The 20,306-nt window shown below is 39.1% G+C and overlaps 1 protein-coding gene across 2 annotated transcripts in view; it reads right to left on the bottom strand.

Moving 5' to 3' along the window:
* The window catches only part of LOC308409728 (glycerol-3-phosphate dehydrogenase, mitochondrial-like), a 103,036-nt gene that overhangs the window by 52,094 nt on the left and 30,636 nt on the right, over positions 1–20,306 (bottom strand). Inside the window, exons 4-5 of one of the 2 annotated variants that reach the window (XM_080902677.1) lie at positions 8,488–8,567; positions 7,057–7,110 (exon numbers count right to left, since the gene is read on the bottom strand). In XM_080902677.1, coding sequence (XP_080758803.1) covers positions 7,057–7,110; positions 8,488–8,542 — 109 coding nt within the window. In that variant the 5' untranslated portion in view covers positions 8,543–8,567. Of the gene's footprint in view, positions 1–1,260; positions 8,378–8,487; positions 8,568–20,306 lie in introns of those variants that run through there. The other variant, XR_013974057.1, reaches the window with a different exon arrangement.

Genomic DNA, 20,306 nt, shown 5'->3' with positions numbered 1-20,306 from the left:
GGGCTCATTATTAATGATACTATTCATTAATTTCTTGTTGGGCTGATGTTATTTATTAAAATATTAAAGAAAGCTCCTGAGACACTCACGTAATGAGGGATGTGTCCTCCTTCCACAACTCCCCCATCCCCCTCGCTCCAACCCCCCTCTGCTGGATGGATGGTGGGTGGAATTACCCCACTCGGACGCTGCTAGCCTGCGCACCCTCATTAGTCGTTCTCCAGGGCTGAGTGACACCATAAATCCATTCTGCACGTCGACCAACGGCAGCCATATACAAACGCACGCTGCTCGCCTCGCCCCGTTAATGAGCCATTCCCATGCACAGGGAATTGACTACTGTCCATCCACCATAACTGGACAGTATTTTTTGGAAGAGCTAAATTGCAGCCATGATATAGATTTAGGGCACTGGATAACAGTTTCAGTTCTCATTAATAAACTATCATGTTATAAACTTGAAATTGAAATTTAACTCAAAAGTACTACTGTCCCTTTTTAAAATTATGCAGCAGTAAACCAAGTGATGCTGACGGACTAATACAATGCTTGCAAGACATGAGGGAAAATCTTTTTTTGTAGCCCCCCCCCCAAAATTAGCACAATACAATTTTAAAACATTCAGAATAAACAACAACCACATTTGATGAAGAAAGAGGTTCAAGAAGCAGCTCCACTGTGCTTTGGTGGTTTAAATTTGCACGTGTTGCCTGTTTTAAACCTCTACTATTAATGGTCACACACAGAAATCTAAGAATCCATTAATCATCATAATTAATCTGATCCAATTATATTGCAAAGAATATAACAAATTGCAGGGAAAAATAATGATCTATCACTGCCATGTCATAGGGATATGGGACTAAAGCAGTAATTAGACAGCAGGATTTTAAACACACTGAGCGAGCAGTTGATAGCTTTATCGTTTCAATCTGATGTTGTAATTAGAGACAAAGTTGAACATTTTATTTATGTTTTGGTGTTTTAAATAATAATAATCTGGCTCAATGGTTGGCCAGCTTTTTAGAAGTAACATGTGCAGGTAATTAAACTGCAAGCATAAAAAATACTACTGGATTTATTTGCTGGGTGAGCTTGTGAGCAGGTGCTGTAAAGAGTGTGCCTTTGACATCATTATCAATATATCTGAGAGTATCTGTATGATCAATTAATAAACTTTAAAGCTGGATCATTGTAAAAAATAAAATAAAAAAAAGACTTCATACATCCGGCACAGGAATTTTATTTAAACATAAATTCGCTAAGGGATGGTTGAGAGCTCATTAGGATGAAATATGTTACTGTAATGCAACAAGAAGCCTAATGACAACTTTCTTCTTAGTGTTGTGACAAAGTACAAAGACATCATGTGCTCTACACAACTGCTCAAGAGTGTCTCCACAACTGTGGAAAAGTTAAACAGCTGTTTATTAGTGGATAAAACATCATCTACATGCAGTGCACCGTGTACCTAAACCACATTACCACTTAATCACACGTAAACCTTTATAAAAGGGAACAATAAAATTAGATATGAAAATAAAAAGGCAAAGGAAACCATAAAATAAAGAGAACAAATGTTTTCCAAAAAAAAGGAGCAAGAGAAAGAAGAAGAAGGAGAAAAAAAAACCTTCTCTTGTTGGCTTCTCATGAGTACAGAATTAATCACCTGCCTTCCTTCCTGGTCTCAGTGCAAGGACCCGAGGATGGAGGTAATAAGACAAGCCCTTCAGGGACATGCCGCCAAGTATAAATATCAGCTGCTGTGCATATGTAAATCACTCGCAGATTTATTTTTTTATTTTTTTTATTTCTTCTCAAAGGCTCAAGTGTGCTAATATCAAATAGCAAGCTTTTAGGGAGTGTTTAATGGCTGTTGGTGGGAGGTAGGGAGCGGCGGACTCTGGAGCGTGTGCCAGTTCATGAGTAATTAAGGAGTGTTTTGCAGAGCATAAATAATGCTGTTTGTATTGGCTCTATGAAGAAACGGAGCGCTGAGAAAACAGAGGGGGCTCGGGCGGGGGCGAGAGGGTGAGGTAGGTGGCGGTGGGGATGTTGGACAGACAGGAACAGCAGGGGTTAAAACCCCTGAACACGTAACTCTGTTCGCCACTCGGCACCTCTTAACTCAACATACAAGCATGGAGAGGCTCATTTGTTAGTTACGTACCACTCAGCATTACTTAGAGACAATTGTTGTTCGCGACGATCATGTGATGAGGATGTAGTATGTTTTTTTTTTTCCAAGAACCTCCCTGTTCTTTGATCTAACTGGGAGAAAAACACAGCAGTAAGAAAGTACCATCATAAAGAAGAGGATAAGTGGCTGTTTTTCCAACTTGTTAGCCTGTAAAGTGTCAAATAAAGTGGCTTTACCTATGGCAGGAGTTTGTTGGAGAGAACTAAACAGCTCTTTTGTCATAGCTTGTATTTATGTTTTTATTAGTTGCTCTGATTACTACAATGTACAGCAACTGCAACTGCACCATTGAAAGGAAAGATGTTTGAAAAAACTTCAATATTTCTATTAATTTTGCATTTAATTCTCATTTCTGTAGGATATTAATTGCTATTTATTTAAAACGAAATGTCACCATTTTTAACATGACACCTTTTCTAAAGAAAAAAAGAAAAAAAGAAAGACCACAAAAAAAGGAAAGAAAATGTCTAAACATTGCGTACTCTTAGTCATGTCAGACCAGGTAATTTTCACTGAGGGAGAAAATAGAGATATTTCCTCACACATTAGTCGAGGAGTTGACAGGCCATAGAATGTACTGCACTTGAGCACACTAATGGTCAGTGAGTAACCCCTTCCCTCCCCTGCACCACCTCCACTGCAGACACCAAAGGAGTAGAAGCCATTTATAGATCCTTCTTACTTCTGTCTTCCTAGCAACGTGTTCACCTGCACTTAAAAATGCTCAGGGATGTGAAAAAGACATCACTTCAAAAGCTGGAAGTTTCTCACAGAAAAGGGGGTAAACCCCTGAAATACAGCTTTAAATTGCAACAAGTTTTTATGAATAATTAAACAAGACCTGGGCTTTTTATCATTTTCACGAACTATGTCGACTGTTAGCACTAATACAATCCGCCGAGCAAGTACAGTAGATTTGCCATGAGAGGAAAAACAAAGCTCTAGAGAAAATAAGTGATTCTAAACGGTGTTCTACTTTATGAAACTGTGATCCAATATTGCTTCGTACAAAGAGGGAATACATCTCCTGCCCTCCTCCTCCTCCCAGTTTTAGATGCCACAAAGGACTGTGCTCTGGAAGAGAAAGAGATTCACAATATAGCTTACAAGTTCCTCTGGGCACAATTATAACATATCTCTCTAGTTGCAAGTGGCTATGGTAAAAGGGACGGGGGGACAACCTCTTGAGTGAAGCAATTTAGCTGTCATGACTGCATGGCAGGACCCAGATCTGTTTGGGAAGCTGGCTGATCCCCAGAGTAAGAAGATAATCGTGTCCAGCACAAAGAACCAATAAATCAATCTGGTTTCACAAGAATGTTTCACAAGTCTCTGTTTAGCTGTATTAACAACAACCATCAGTATGTGTCTTTTAAAGCAACGGCAAAGCATGTGACATCCAAAAGTAGCAATTCACATTAAATGAAGTGGCAGCAGCGCCATCTAATCTAACTACTTTGTCAAAATTTGACTGACAATGTGAAATTTATCGTGATTCCACAGAACTGTTGCTGCTGCTGGTTGAAAACGATCAAAGGCAGAGAAGGCAGGACTTTACTTCGACTAACACCATCACAGTTGCGCACACAAAAGACTTGTGCTGTATTCATTACACTTCTAATAAGCAGAGGTATCAGAGTCGACACGTGCTGGGATTGTTTATGACTCACCGGGAGGTACTGTAAAGCTAACAGGGACTGGCAGCACCTGTGCCCCCACGTTCCAGCTGCCAGCGCTGAGCTGCGGGGCCCATGAAAGGCGCATTAGCTGGGGCTGTGACTGGAGCTCGACTAGCTTGGTCATGCTGGGGAAATGTCAGCTGCAAAACCAGCCTGGTCCACTGAGCCCTGAGCCTGGCTCTGGCGCCCAGCATGACTCTGACATGATCATGGACTGTGGTTGTGACACATGTAAGCAATGACTCCACACAGCTATCTGATCAGCATTACGCCGCTGTCAGAAGGCTCTGACTACAAGAGCGTGATGAGAGCTGTGATAGGGCTCCCTCTCTCAAATGGGTCAGGGATAGAGGTGGCCAGTCCACCTCCCTGAAAGCACTCAGCTTAGTACTATACACTATCTTCACAGCAACAACAGCAAAGGATGCCTTAAAAAAAAGACTCCAAATCTAGGAAAGAACACATTTTCATATTGTCATTAATTAAATCTGTATATTTATTTGTCACTTTATGTATTTATTTTTAATGAACACACAAGTAGGGTTTAAAATACATCAGGTGCAAAACAAGCATTGTTTGTCATAAGCCTGCGTGTGCATCAGCAATCAATCATTGCCATCACAACTGCCACAGTCTGCTGTCAGGGCCTATTACTACTGAATTCATTTCCCTCAATTAATTCAAAATCTAACCCCTTGGCAGCCACCAATGTATGTTTTTTATATCCATCCACCCACCTATTTGTCACAATGGAGTCAGTGACAGTACAGTAATGTATTCATTATAAAATGAGGAACAATAGTCCACACATATCATTAATTAACTCTGAATTAGGAAAAAAAAATACAGCTACGGTACTTCTGCGGATACCGTAGTGACCACGCCAATAAACATTTAAGCAGCATCCAGAATCAATTTGTTTTCCCTTTCTCATAAGGGGAATGACATCCTTAATCAAAATCGCACATCTGGATTTGAGGGAAGAGTTGCAGCCGCATTAAGGCTAACTCTGTTTGCTGACCCTGCCCATCTTTGATTTGGCTATTTTTACAATAAGCCTATAAAGCCAGCGCTCACACATGTGATCCCATCAGCCAAATATGAAAAGACAAAGAAATGTCATCCGAGTGCCGTACTGTCTGATCATCTGCCTTATCTAGCCTCCCACACACATACACGAACATAAACAACAAAATAAAAAGAACACATAATTAATCAACAGCACAAAGCATAACTATCCTTATCACTGAGGCTACTGTATCCTATTAAACAACAGTTTTGTCTTGAGAAGGACAAGGAGACTTTCATGCCTAAAATGTAGTGTTTAAATGAATTAAGTGTGAACATGATTTAACTTCGGGATATCATTTGAAAGTATAATTGCCCATAGGGATTAAAATGAACTCGGTGGGCTGGAGCGTCACCCCACTGAGCTCCCCATGTTGGGAAATGTCCAGTTTTAAAGATTAATTTGCATCTTTGAGGAGAAAGTCTTAATCTCAATCTTAAGGCACGTTAAAAGGAAAAAAAAACGGGAAAGAAAAAAGAACTTGCTCGCAATCAGATGCCACTTGACTAAACCATGCACCATGGAGAATCCACCATTACATGTTTCCTGTGCACGATTCCAATCGCTTTAGTGGCTGTGCAGGGAGCATTTCACTGTGCATATTAATTACACAGGGGCTTTGTCATGTGAGGGTCACAGCAGCCATGCTTGCTAAGCTGGGTCATTTGAACCGGGGCTGCAGCTTTGTGAGCCTGCTGTGCACATCACGGCCTTAGTCAGAAGGCAAGGGGCTGCAGAGACAGGTTGGTGGTGTGATTACAAGTTCAGTAATAAATACCAATTTCTCACTGGCTCCTGCAGAATTCATGCGTCTAATCGGCTCACAATAGGATTAAAAATATGCCTATTAGACTGTGTTTATTACAGATTAGAAAGTTAGAAAAGCCTATCATTTTTAAATTTTCTGAAATAAATTAAACACATAGTAATTTCCTACCAGCGAGGGAACAAGAGTCAGTGAAAACACAGTTTAGAAAACCTGCACCATAGGTTTGGTTTTACACCTGTACCCTCTTCCTTAGCAAATAGATCACTTTCTTGTGTAAACTAATCAGTTTAATTTGTTTCCCCGTATAGTGCCTTTGCCACAAGTGCTGCCTGACATAAGCTCATGTGACATTTGTGGGGAGGGACGTGCAGGAGTCGTTGCTGGTTAGGCATACAGCAATGACTCAGCTTAGCTGATGGGTGGGACATTTTTCACATCTCTCAAAGGTAAAACCCCCTCACACCAAAGAGCTCTAAATAGCTCTTAACAACTCTCGGACCATAAAAAATGAGATTCTCCTCCTTTTTACTTCAAGGGGCATGCTTTTTTTTTTAAAGCAGAACCTTATGTTTTGCACATTGTTTTGATACATGCGTGTCTCATGCAGGGACCGCAGACAATATTTTTTTAATCTACAAACATAGTTCACATTATTTGTAGCACATTAACACAATTATTCTTTAAGCGCATGAGAATGACATATTTGACAAATATTAACACAAACAGTAATAACGATTCTGTTGTGAATCCCTCTCTCTCTGCCTCTCTCGTGGCTAAATTCAATTTTGCAGTCCCTGGGTATTGAAATTTTACCATAAATAACAATAAGTGTGGGCTCACAATATACCGCAAAAAAATTCTATTTTCTGTGATATTTGCATCAGAAGACACACCTGCAGCAACTCTGTGTCCTTGAAATAATTACACTTGTTCTGTTATGGAGGTCATAATTCATTCTCATTGTCCTAAGGTATCCTGTGTGGAAAAAAATGCACAATGCGCTCATGCAAATGTCCAAAAAACATATATTGTGCAATAGGAAGCATGAATTAGGCCCTACTCAGTATGTGAAGTGATATCCAAATCCTGCGATGTGTCCTTTTGAGGCACACCTAACAAGTTTTCCCATTTCTGATTAGCTCAGCAGAAACTGTGATAGTTTACCTTGATAAATTAGAGGAGGCAAGATTTAATGAATGGAACATGGGGGTCACCTTTGTTTCTTGGGGTGATACAATAAGAAAAAAAACAAACAGATTTTTCTTACTGCCACATGCCTCTCCTTAATAATCAGATTTCTCATCCTCCTCGTAATAGAGGGTGCACAGAATCTCATTACCTTCTCTAGCTGAGGGGAGAGAGGCAACACTTCTTCTTTGACTTCCTCTGTAAACTGGGGAGGGGAAGGGGAGGACAAAGGTGGCGGCAGAGAAAGCACGGGACACATAAAGTTCTGCTTATTTGCACATACATCGACATCCCCTTACAGATATGTAAATGACAAAACCCAAATGCTAAAGTCTGCACCATTAGTTTTCCACTTCATAATCTCCACATGGGGCCGTTAGAGGGATAATGTACCATACAATACATGGTTTACTTTTAATTAATAGGGAAAATGCATTTTGGAATGTATATTAAATCTAGATTAATGTTAAAAAAAAAACCCCACCCAGCTCTTTGCAAACATACAGCTCCTCTCCTTTGTTCGAAAAGAGAAAACATTCAGTAGTGCAGTGGATGAGAAAGATGTATTTTTTGCAAAATAAAGGTATAGAATGGTAGTTTTGCAAAGAAAAGTCATGCACTAACTATGAAGTTTTATACACTGGTTACATCGCTCCTGAAAAAATTCACAGATTAAATAACTGAAATAGTGATACTGTCAGAAGTTTGGATAAATGAAGTTATTTAACACTAAAAAAAACTACTTAGAAGGTAAAGCTCTCCTTACAGTCACTGGGCTAATATGTTAAAAGGTAATTGGTAATGATTACAGTGTTCAAAATCCTAATAGTTTAGTATGTCAGCATGTTATGGCATTTCATGACTGTTGAGACACTTCATGTAAAACCCAAAATGAACCTGGCTGCACTAAATAGTCTGGATACCACTTTATCTTCCTGGGTACCATGCATGTCTTTAAAATAATTCAGAGCAATCTATCCAACAGCTATTGAGACTGTTGGGTCACCTTATTGTAAACTTAAAATATAAAAATATACAAGGAATTACAACCAGCTAAACACAGTACTCCAACAGTATCCCCATGCCACAGTACACCCTATTGCAATTTGTTGCCTATATCATGTTTTAAATGAAAGCAATCTAAAAACAGCAATGTCCACAGAGCACTTCCACACTAAACTCCTGCAGAAAAATGTCCAGCAGTGTTACAGGTTTGGTACATCAGCCATTTTTGAGGTTTCGGGAAAAATCTTTTTGATCTCCCTTGATCATTCTTTCATCAGTCTTCCATCTGACAGACCACAGAGCAAGAGCCAAAAGGACAGCTCCACAACCACTCAAAGTGGCAAAGTACAGCATGACCCTCCGCACACTCTGTACTCTCCAAATGCCAGACTTTATTGCCAGGTTGAGTCCTGGTTACACCAATCAGCACTTCATAAGTCTCTTCTTCCTTTGTCATAAATCCATCTCTGCAACATCACAAACGTCCTTGATCAATACGCTGCTTGATTTTTTTTTTCTTTTAAAATACAAGCATGCCAGCCAGTCTTTACAACCGAATGGATCTTTGTTTATTTACCTGTCAAAAACTGTGATTCATGTTCAGCTACACAAGATGGGAGGTGAAGGGTCATCAAGGCAAATGGAGCACAGCGCCATCTGTTGGAAGAAGAAAAAAAAGACTTGGAAATTGAAATATTTTTGGATCACTTCATGACATAAAATGATGTGTGCCTGATAATAAATTCCAAATGTAATGTTAATGTTCTTTTCTGTTTTTTTACCCACTCCAGTGTTCCGTATATGGAGAGAAGTGGGGCCTGCTCAAGAAGAGCCTAAGTAGGATTATCAGACATAAAAGTAGCAGAAGCCTTTACACAACTTGGCTTGGCACAGCAACCCCAAAAAGCATGCAAACAGGGGCATCACATCAAGTAGAGGAGAAAAATTGAAAAAGTAAACTGTACTTTGTAATAAAGAGCATGCAATGTGTAATATTCTGGTCTTGCATCTGCCTACAGCAGTTGTCGGCCAAACATTTTCTGCCACCCAAAGCACTACTGAGGAGGTGACAAAGCATTTAGCAGCTTATCTACAGTAAGTGACACATTTAGCTTCAGTTTGCATTAAGCATCACAATTAATGCATGTTAATTCTTAATTATGCTAATTTCATTTGAAACGGGCTGTGAGGTTCTAACAGGGTGGCTGGGCGAGAGAGGATCCTTTTGGCAGCATGGGGTTGTTGTTTTCTCTGGTAGTGCTCCTAGCACATTCACATGTCCTCTGGTGTTAGGGACCCTTAATGAGGATGGAAGTTCAAAACATGACAAGCTCTCAGCTCATAAAAATAATTGGGCTGTTTTTTATCTGTCAAAAAAAATCAGAAAACAATTGAATATATTTGCATGCACCCCTAAGAGAATGTAAAAAAAAAAACCAAAACAACACTTTTAAACAGTTTTAAACACTGTTAATCTTGAAGCTTTCAAAACACTTAACGGATTAAACATAAACAAACAGCTTTGAGCATGATGTATGAAAAACTACAAGATGCCTCCATTTTGGAAATGTGATGAAATTCGGCACATAAACTAAACATAAATTTTGGTTGGCTGATAGAATATCCTATTAAGAGAAAAAGGTAATTAACTGAGCAGATGATGTTCTCAAGATGCTGAGAGGCTATGATTTCATGTTAATCAAAGAGTAGCTAAATTTTCTCTTTCTGCACAGCTTAATAAAATTTGGAACAATGATAAATTGAATCTCACTGTGATCTTTCTTTGGCCATTTTAGTGCTGAAATTAGCATTTTTTGTATTTCAGTCCTGTCTGTGATCATAGCTTCACGCTGAACCTCATAATTTTGCCAAGGCACACAACAAAGCAATCTGTCTGGTGGGTAATGTACTGTACACATGTGCTGTAATGAGATGCAATTAAATAAAACTAAATTGTGTAGATAACGTATGTATTTAATTTTCCGAGCTTCTTTTTGCTATAAGCAGCTGTGTAAACGTTCTAAAGAGCTGCTGTGGGTGTTTTAGAAAAAAGAATGCATCTGTTATAACGCGTTTCTGAAAAGTGTGTCATCTTATTAGTGCAATTCCCCAACCAGAAACCTGCAAAATGTGCACTTTTGATTTTACTGTTCCATAAAATGTCTTTAATTCTCTTTATTCTCCTGTGTTTCAGGTATTCAAGGAAAATGAACAAGACATGGTTCGCACTGTTAAAGACTGTGGCAGTCGGAATATTTCACCTGACATGAGCTGTGCAAGTCGCATGGCACAACCAACCACAACTGGGCCATTAAATATATGTAAATGAAGAGAAACACAAGAGAGCCGGGTATAATAGCACGCACAGGGGAGAAATGGATCCTGGGTAGTGATTAATTTATTTGATGATGCCTCTAGTGAGGAATTTTAGGTCACAAATGAAGTGACAGGATGACAAATTACCATTTTAAGGAATTTACTGGGAATCATTAATGAACAATTGTCAGGTAGTTTACAGCAGCACGGTGGAAGGAGTAAATGTAGATCTCTTTCCTTATCTAAGATATAAATTATTGCATTATTTTTAAGCACATCTTTTCCAGCATGTATTGCTTTATGAAATGCAGCAAGGAGTTGTAATTTAACGGCAGATATATTTAGTACGGGAAATAGCTCATTTAAATTGTTGCTTGTTGGGAGGAGGCAAAAAAAGTTTAAAGGAGCTAAAGAAAAGCAGTCATCTGCTTGTTATCTGGATAAACCCTGCTGTGATAGACCATCACAGTTTCTGTTCCGCAATGGCACTCGGAAACATGAAACTTTTGTCCTTTTACAATGTGCACCATGCATCAAACTTGTTTCAAAGTCCCCATGAGTGAACAAAGTAAGTCCAGATTTCCAGTTTGTCAACTTGATCCTAACAGCTTGAAAAATAATTCTGACTGCTCTTCTGCATCAAAAGCTATAATGGTTTATAATGTTGAGCACATTTCTAATTAAGAGAGGGGTTATCCAAAGTGATGTAAAGCCTGCAATATGTCTTATAGGAGGATATATATATTTAGATATATTGCTTCTGGCATATTTTAGGCAATTTGGCTGTATTTACTGACAAGACAAATCAATTCATTAATTAAAATTAAGCTCGTGTGTAAAAGACAGTATCATAGTTTATTTAAGTGTTAAAGGAGACAGATGCTCTTTAAGGAGTCGCTGTCAAGCTTGTCTGTCCTGTTCAGTTGCTGCCTCTAAATGGCTTTTAAAAGCCAGTGGTAAAAGAGAGCTGAGATGACAGGAGGAATCTTCACTGCATGTATTAATTCGACAGATTCCTTGATTCCCCTCCTGGGCCCCTCTGCCTCACCAGCTCGATGGCGCATTACAGTAGGTGTGACAAATATCTGTGGTCTGGAAGTGCTGGCTTTGCGTTGGTTTACAGATGACATGTAAGTAGGATGTCTAAAAACACTCATAATTGCACTTTGCAAATGGAAGCAGTGTCCCAATTTAGGCCATGCCGATGTGTCCCTGACAGAAGATTTCTCTGTGTCTGATATTGTTATATTTGTTATATGTGAGGCATCATATCAGAGGAGCAAATTTCACTTTTGTTGAAGAAATTTATATGGAGTGTTGCCTTGAAATAGCAACTATATAATGACATAAAGACCTCTTGAGAATTGCTGGCTTTATTGTTGGTATGTCAACATATACACTGAAATCTAAACACATGAAAATTGACTGTATTTCTTTTTTTTTCTTGCAAAAGAACACATATATATCTTTAATGTTTCCTCTAGCTTGTGTACTTATTTATCCAAATGACTTAACAAATAGAAGACATTGTAGAATTAGGCTATTTATTCTTATGCTGCAGCAGTGAATTGGCATTTATGTAATACTTTGCTAGTCTTCTTGACCCGTAGAAGCACTTTACAATGCAAGCAACATTCACCCACGCATCCTTATAGCATATTGTTCTACAGAAACAACAATTTATTTATTACACACACTCAAACATGACAGACACAGAGACATTTTGAGTTTTAGTGTCTTGTTAAAAGTCACTTGTACATGTAAGCTGTAGGAGACACTTTCAGATCGGTGGACAACTTACTCTAATCTATCCCCAGAGCCATAGCTGTCCAGACAGTGTTACATTGTCACTTGTGTATCACAGTTTTAAAAGAAATCCACATATAGGTATGGTATCTGAAAAGAAACCTTGTTGACACAATACAAAATGAGCTAGCCCTCAAATGCGATCTTAGGGGCTCGGTAAAGGGCTCAAAAATAACTGGACAAATCACATAACTGAAAATAAAATGTTAATTTCAGGGTTTCCTCCTTTTTAATGCGCTGCCAGCTTTCAGTTGCTGTTCATTTGTGGACCTTTCTGTCCACAGTTTTGTCTTCAACAAGTGAAATAGTGAAATGCATGCTCAAATGGGTTAAGATCAGGTGACTGACTTGGCCATTCAAGAAGTTTAATAAACTCTTGGGTTGCTTTGGCTGTATATTTTAGGTCATTGTCCATCTGTATTATGAAATGGCGCCCAATCAATTTGACTGCATTAGCTGGATTTGAACAGAAAGTATGTCTACCTTCAGAATTCATTTGACTGCTTCTGTCCTGTGTCACATCATCAATAAACACTAGTGTCCCAGTGCCACTGTCAGCCATGCACGCTCAAGCCATCACACTGCCTCCACCGTGTTTTAGAGATAATGTGGTATGCTTTGGATAATGAGCTTCTTCCACGCCTTCTCCATGCTTTTTTCTTACCATCACTCTGGTAGAGTTTGATCTTGGTCTCATCCGTCCAAAGAATGATTTTCCAGAACTCTGCTGGCTTTAAATTTTTTATTTTTTTTGTTAACCAAAGTTCAATCTAGCCTTTCTATTCTTTAGGCTCGTGAGTGGCTTTAACTTTCCAGTGAACCCTCTGTATTTACTTTCATGGAGTCTTCTCTTTATGGAAGACTTGGATATCGATACGGCTACCTCCTGGAGAGTGTTGTTCACTTGGTTGGTTGTTATGAAGGGGTTTCTCTTCACCATGGAAATGATTCTGCGATCATCCACCACTGTTGTCTTCCGTGGACGTCCGGGTCTTTTTGCGTTGCTGAGTTTTGCGTGCTTTCTTTCTTTCACAGCATGTGCCGAACTGTAGATTTTGCCACTCATAATACTGTAGCAATTTCTTGGATGGATTTTTTCTGTTTTTGCAGCTTAGGGATGACTTGTTTTACCTGCATGGAGAGCTTCTTTGACCGCATGTTTTCTGTTCACAGCTAAATCTTTCAAATGCAAGCACCAAACCTCAAATCACCTCCAGGCCTTTTATCTGCTTAATGAAATAACAAAGGAATTGCCCACACCTGCCGATGAAATAACTTTTGAGTCAATTTTCCAATTTCTTGTGGTCCCTTTAAAAAGAGAGTAGCACATGTTAAAGAGCTGAAACTCCTAAACCCTTCATCCTATTTGATTGTGGAAACGCTCAAATGAAAGCTAAGCATCTACACATCATGTCCATGTCCATTATATAACTATAACTGGAATATGTTTCAGTAAACAGGTAAAAAACAAAACGTATGTCAGTGTCCAAATATATATGGATCTAACTGTATATGAGCTGAGATTTCTGAAGAGGTGACCCTTTCTGGAGCGGTAAAAACAACCCAAACCCCCAAAATCTAATGTAGCACCAAAACCTTTTCCCAATCACAAAGTACAGACGAGGTTTACTGATATGTTATGCAACAGCCTGGATCTGTCCTAGTCATTGACGAAGTGAAGCAAATCAAAATTGTAACACATTTTACTGAAAAACATTAGGGCAAAGTCAGGACCTGCTTAGTAGGGACTGAGTAATGCAACATAAAAATGACTCAAACCACATACACGCACGCACGCACGCACGCACACACAATGGTTATAAAAGAGGAGAATCCAACAGCAACTGCAAATTTTGTCTGTTATGAGATAAGAATGTATTTAGATTTGTGACCAAGATAAAAATCTTAGCACATTTTCTCAGTAATCAACACAGAAATCCTGCGAGTTTAAAAAACTTTTTCTTGTCACTGTTTCCCAGATGCACTAGTTTGATTTATGTTTCAAGTATAAAGCAGCAGAGCACCATATCCATTTCTCTGCAGAATGAATTAAATCAAACATCCCAAGGAGTGACTTGGTGTTTCCACGACAGATCTGGGTTATTTTCCTCACATTTTCTCTAGATTAATTACATGAGTGATTACTTTGCTCAAAAAAGCAACACTCTTACTGAACATAAGTCTGGCGGTAACACAACAGCCCATCTAAGCTCACTGGTGCAGACACGGCCTATTTTATCCACTATACAAGTATTTCATTCGAGGGAAACATGGAAATTGGAGGCTGAAATTGAAAAGTCTTCTTTGAGGAGCTGGCTCTACAGAAGACTGAGTCATTTCTCTTGTTCTCTTTCAACAGCCAAAAAATAAAAACTAATGCATCAGTTATTTAATGGAGTGGTTCGTTTGATTAAACAGAAGAAAATAACGTGTATTCCACTTCACACTATTTCATTTCAACGATTGTAGGTTGCAATTTATCATAGATTGCGATAACATAAAGAGATACTGCAGAGAAAGATGGCAGATCCGGTACATACAGGATCCACTGCTTAACTGTACTAGTACTCTGAATTTATTTTTTCCATTTATTTTTTCATTTACATTTTTAACCAATAACAAACATGCACAGCCTACCTCTGTCTAACCCCTGACCAAGTGTCTTCGGTGTCACAACTGACTGCATGAGTGACCAGGGTAATGTTCACACTCTGCATTGGATACACATTGCATGTACCATGAAAGTGACTATGAGCTTCTTTCCAGATTGTGCCCAATTTCATGGTGCTATACACTCACAGCATCAGTTCATCACACTGATTTGCCATATATCTACTGTTTTCCTGTATGTCTACAGCATGCCAGCAATAAAATTAAGCATTTTGCAGCTTAACTTATATAGTAAGTCCTATAGGGATGACTTATTTTACAACTTCTATGATTTCCTCAGCACAGAACAAAAAAATTTGATGTTAGGTTTTAATGTTCAGAGCAGTTGGGCATTATTAAGTTGACTTTTAATTACAGTGTTGTGTGGCTATTCATTAGTTTTTTCCATTCCACAAATACACAGACTGTAGCCTATGTGTTTTGGGGAGTGTAATATACTTACTGATGATGTGTTTTTATATATTTCTTTCTATTTGTTATTTGACATGCAAGACAGCAGATGGAAATTATCCAGCAGCTAAATCTGGTACAATGCATCTTTTCTCTTAGGAAAGTACTGTTTTTTTTTTCTAGTTTGTTTGTACATGGTCCCTGACAAATAAAGTGGCAATGAAAATAAAATGAATAACTGTCAGGTTAAAATAAACAATCAAATGAAAAGGCAGCAAGAGATCCAGGAAAGAACAGATAAAACTACCAAAAACATCCACAGAGAAAAACCAAAAAGTAAGAACGAGTACCAGGAAGAAACGAAAGGAAGACAAAGGACCGACACTAAAGGATGGCACTTGAAAAGAAAGAAATGGGCAACACAGAAAATCAGAAATGGTGACTAAAAAAAGCAGAAGCAAAACCAGCAGAGATATGATTTCAGGTGATTATCAGAATAAAACAGGAAGTTACTAATACAGAGACACAGCCTGCTTTCTAAAACCATGTGTTCATCCTCCCTTACACACTCTATCTGCAAGTTCATGTGGAAGGTCGGCCATATTAAGTGCCGTTTCAAACCCACCAGACTTAAGTGGGAGTGGGTTATAAAGCCCTCCAACACTGTGTGCATTTTCTGCCAGCTTATAAATGCTGCTCCTTGAAGATGCAGTGTGTACTAGAACAGGGCGATATGACCAAAAATATTTATCACAATATACAGCAGCTGTTTTTTAAGTCATATAAAAATGTAACAGTGCAAATGCAAATTCCTTGCTGACAGTTTAACCAAAAGGCATTTCCAGTGGAAATTGGCCGACATATCCTCAGCATAACCTCGTATAATATCCACAAAACTTAAAAAGAGGTTATACACACACAATACGTTAATATTATGTTGAAGCACAGTATGTATCACTCCTCGAGGCTCCTGCCTACGATAGCCGTAATGCTCCGACAATCCATCAAGCAGTGCAGGTTCGTAGCTTAGCAAAGTTGTACTAAAACATTTGACAGATTTTCGAGCGCCGTGTACCACATAAAATCATTTCGAGGTCAGTAAACACAACCAGAATTCATACATAAGGCCCACTGGATTATAAGGGGCACTGTCGATTTTCAGAAAAATCAAAGGATTGATTTTAAGTGTGCCGTATTTTCCAAAAAACACGGTAATAACGACGACCCGCTAGCATGCTCTACCAAAAACAGTGCTTTGTTGTGTATCTGACGGACGAAAGCTAAACCAGTTCCACACCACTGAAGTTGCAGCATTTTTACAAACCAGTTCTGGTTCATCTGTTTCATTCAACGATCCGCTTTTGCCCTTCTCATTCTCCATCGCCGCCATGCTTTTTTCCGCCATGTGCGTATGAAAACAAAGGTACTGCGCATGCATGTTTTACCCATATTCTATCGCGATATTTCATTTTCTTATCATTGCCCAACATTATACCGGTATATCCGTGAACGGTATGATATGGCCCAGCCCTACTGTGTACCAAAGTGGAACCCGAGATAAAGGATTGCTTCAGAGAAGAATAAAATAAATTGCTAATGTTAAAATGTGAAACAAAAGAAAATACTGTCATATTGACATGGTTCAAAAGAGACAGACGGACAAAGAAAAATACTTTGTTTTCAAAGTATGATAACATGACTTGCATCATTACAATGAAACTTTGAAAAAAATTAAATGAAATGAAATTATAAATGACCTGTAATATCCTCAGAAAACATTCTAGGTGTTCTATAAGAGTTAATTTATTTCAATATAGTCTTATTTATCTAAATTTTAATTAAAAGCACATTGTGCCTGCTTTGGGAAAGGGATTTATAAAGTTCATAATTTTCTTAATAATATATAATTTTTTTTATTAGAAATGAGGACAGGAGAAAAGAATAAAGATATTTGGGGGTTTTGTAATCTTTTTCCTTATCTATGTAAACACATGAATGCAATTGAAACGGAATAGACATATTTTTAGCAAGTGATGGACAGGATAGACCAGACACATCAATCTGACAGCAGTATAAATCACCACAGATGCTGATTGAAAGCTTCAAGCTCTATCAGAGAAAGGGCTTCCAAAATTCCTTCTGTACCCTTCAAATGAAACTGTTGACAACCACTGTTGTGTAGGGTCAGGTTTGGATCTGGGCCATAGCTTAGCAGAGAGTGACAGACAGGGATGTAAAGAAAACATGGGAAAAGAGAAAACACTCAAAAAAAAAAAAAAAGGAAAAAAGAAAGGACAACAGTACGTAAATTGTACAGAAAATGGGTCAAATGCAACAACTCTAAAGTTAAATAGGTAAAGATTAAAAGTAAAAATATATGTGTTTTAAAGCAATCCTGGGATGCCAGTGCAAACCTGAGAACCGTGTAAGTGAGATCATTCCCTCGCTGATGCCATTTTTCCTCCCTTTCTTCCTCTCACCCTCTTGGCCTTTGTGGTGAGAATAATAAGCTGGATGCAACTCGTGTGTGGTTGTGGTTTGATTAACCTCTGTTCCAAGCTGTTGCTCCACACAGTATCATTACCTATTGACCTGCAGGTGCTCAGGGCTAGGGCCAGTGCAAAGGTCTGGAGGTGTGGGACTAGCGGTGGTAACAGGCCCCGGCCTAATTGTCTGTTCTTTGTAAGCTGAAGTTATTGGCAGCTGCCACTGTCTCTACCACTCCATTCTAGATATGGCAAAACGAACCAGAGCTTGCTAATTGCAATGGCCTTTTCATCATCTCAAATCAAGCACTTTCACACAAGCCAGGAGAGGCAGCATCCTCTCAGACCTTTAGTGAGGTACTGTAAGTATAGCACTGAGCTCAGAGCTGGACAGGCACATTACCACCACCACCACTCTCAGGATGTTATGCACTCTCCCTGAGTAGCTGTGGGTATTTAGCACACAGCCCCACTGACCTCCTCTCTCTCTTTCCTTACCTGAATCCTATAACCCAATTTTTACCAGTCATTTACGAGGGTGGTTGGCAGGAGAAAGGATAGCAGGCTGGATGTGGGTGTAAGTGGGGGTGCGATGGCAGGGTGGTTGGAAAGTTCAGTGGTGCTGGATTGTGAAAGAGGGCAACTGGTCCTCCTGACAAGAGATCAATACTGTCCTCCGAGTGGTTGGAGTCAAGCTGCTGGGTCTGACAGGGGGCCGTGTGGCGTAATTGGATCAGGGGGCGCAGCAAGTCGCCTGCCCACCCCCCTTCAGTACTGTCACAGCTGTCACATGTCATCCCCCTGCACTGCTGTCACCCCAGGAGGCTAGTGGTTCTCTCCCTCTCCCCCTCCCCTTCGCACCCATGCAAATGTCCACTTAGCAGATGAATGCAGCCAATATTAGGCGCATTTTTCATGCTTTTATGCAAAAGTAAAATCTATGTCATTTGAGAATTTCATGGAAATAAAGTCACCATTTATTCAGAGCTGAAAGAGTGAAACCGCCTGTAAAAAGTGAAAATGGTTTGGTTCAGCTTATTAAAAACGGAAAGAAAATAAGGCTTTGGAAAAACAAACAATGAGGGAGTTGAGGATTAGAAGAAATAAGAAAGAAAAGGGAAAGACGAAACTTTATAGACAACATAATGAAAAATCTCTCTCTGCTATATTACCTCATATAACTCACCAGTAACACTTAATCCAAAACTATTGATTGACTGATGTGTAAGCTCTCAGAAAGTCTGTAAAATGAACCATGCATTGCGAGATGTAGCTTGTTTTCCAATAAATATTGTAGCACTATTGCCAATGATCTATGGCCTTTCCAATCAAAAGAAGATGTGCAGTATCTTAATTAAGTTAATTTTAAATAAGTTACCTGATCACTTTAATCTGTCATTTTTCAGAAAAGCACCTGGGAGATGACAATCGATTTCAATGGGCAAGACCTGTGTGCTGTAAGAAGACAATAAAAGAGATCACGATTGTGTTCAGTCTAGATCACTGCTGAAATCAGTGTCTCTTTCAATTCCTAAAGGGAAACTGAGAATCTTTGGTTCACCGTGACTAAAACGCTTCCAAAATCTCTGTTTTATAGCGCCAGTAATTGTTCCCATTTCATCAAAAACAGCCTGAGCGCATTTGGAATAATCACAAATCATCTGACAGACGCGGATATTTCTGAGTGCAGACATCACAGAGCTGGGTGGATTAAAGACTAGTTAAACATTAAACAGGAATCCATATGTAAATTTACAGCACCAATTAGGAGACACTGTCTGTGATGTTATCCTCCAAGAGACTCTCTGCCCTCAATTTTCACACACTTAATCAAATTAAAAGCTTAGGAGCGGCGTGATTATCGGATTATCATTGATACATGTACAATTCCTTTTAGTTTGGGTAAATGAAGGGTGGATTCTGGTACAATCTATACAATGGTTGTTTGCTTTGGAAGAAAAAAAAAACCTAAGAATTGCTTACTTTTGTAACAGAGCAAATATCAATTTGTATTATATTTCCTAGATACAAAACGTTTACACAGTGGTTTGATTCTCTTCACAGGGAATTTGAATGTACAAAACAGTTATGTCTCTTCTTTGATCTTGAAGCTTGAACAGACACAAGCAAACTCTTAAAAAACACAGATGAAGCTGAATCACGGTTTCACTGATCTATGACACAAAGGCCTCCTTGTGGGACCGCACGTTCACCTTGGCAGGCTCAACGCTTCAGCGGCCACACGGATGTGGTTAACAAATGGGGAGAAAGCTGACCAACTTCAGGGCGGTTGCAGGCCTGTGCTAAGTGATCTGTATTCCCAGTGAATCTGCTGTTCCTTAACCCTGTGAAATTAAGACAACTTCCTGAAACTAGCCCTGCCGACCTCCAACGTAATGCAAAATTCAAAAAGCAGCATGCATCAATGTCCTTGAGTAAAAGGGGGGGAAAAACAAGACCAGAATACAGCAGGGATTTTTATTCAACTAAGTATTTTTGGAAAATCTTTAAGACCATCTACATTATACATAATATACAGCGCACCCCCCCTCTCCAACCCACCACCCATCTCACCATGCCACAATATGCCATGTGAGATGGTTGTTTAATTTTTTTCCCTTCTGTCTCTCATTTTTGGAGGCTTTTCCCCACAGCAGGAATTCCATGAGGCTATACCCAAATTTTGTCAAGGTGTTTTGTAGACATAATTCACCAGATACCACCTGCT

Source organism: Rhamphochromis sp. 'chilingali' (assembly GCF_963969265.1).
Source record: "Rhamphochromis sp. 'chilingali' genome assembly, chromosome: 14".
NCBI classification, from domain to species: Eukaryota; Metazoa; Chordata; class Actinopteri; order Cichliformes; family Cichlidae; genus Rhamphochromis; species Rhamphochromis sp. 'chilingali'.
Note: the sequence above shows the minus strand (reverse complement) of the source record. Positions and strands in the feature narration are given on the sequence as shown.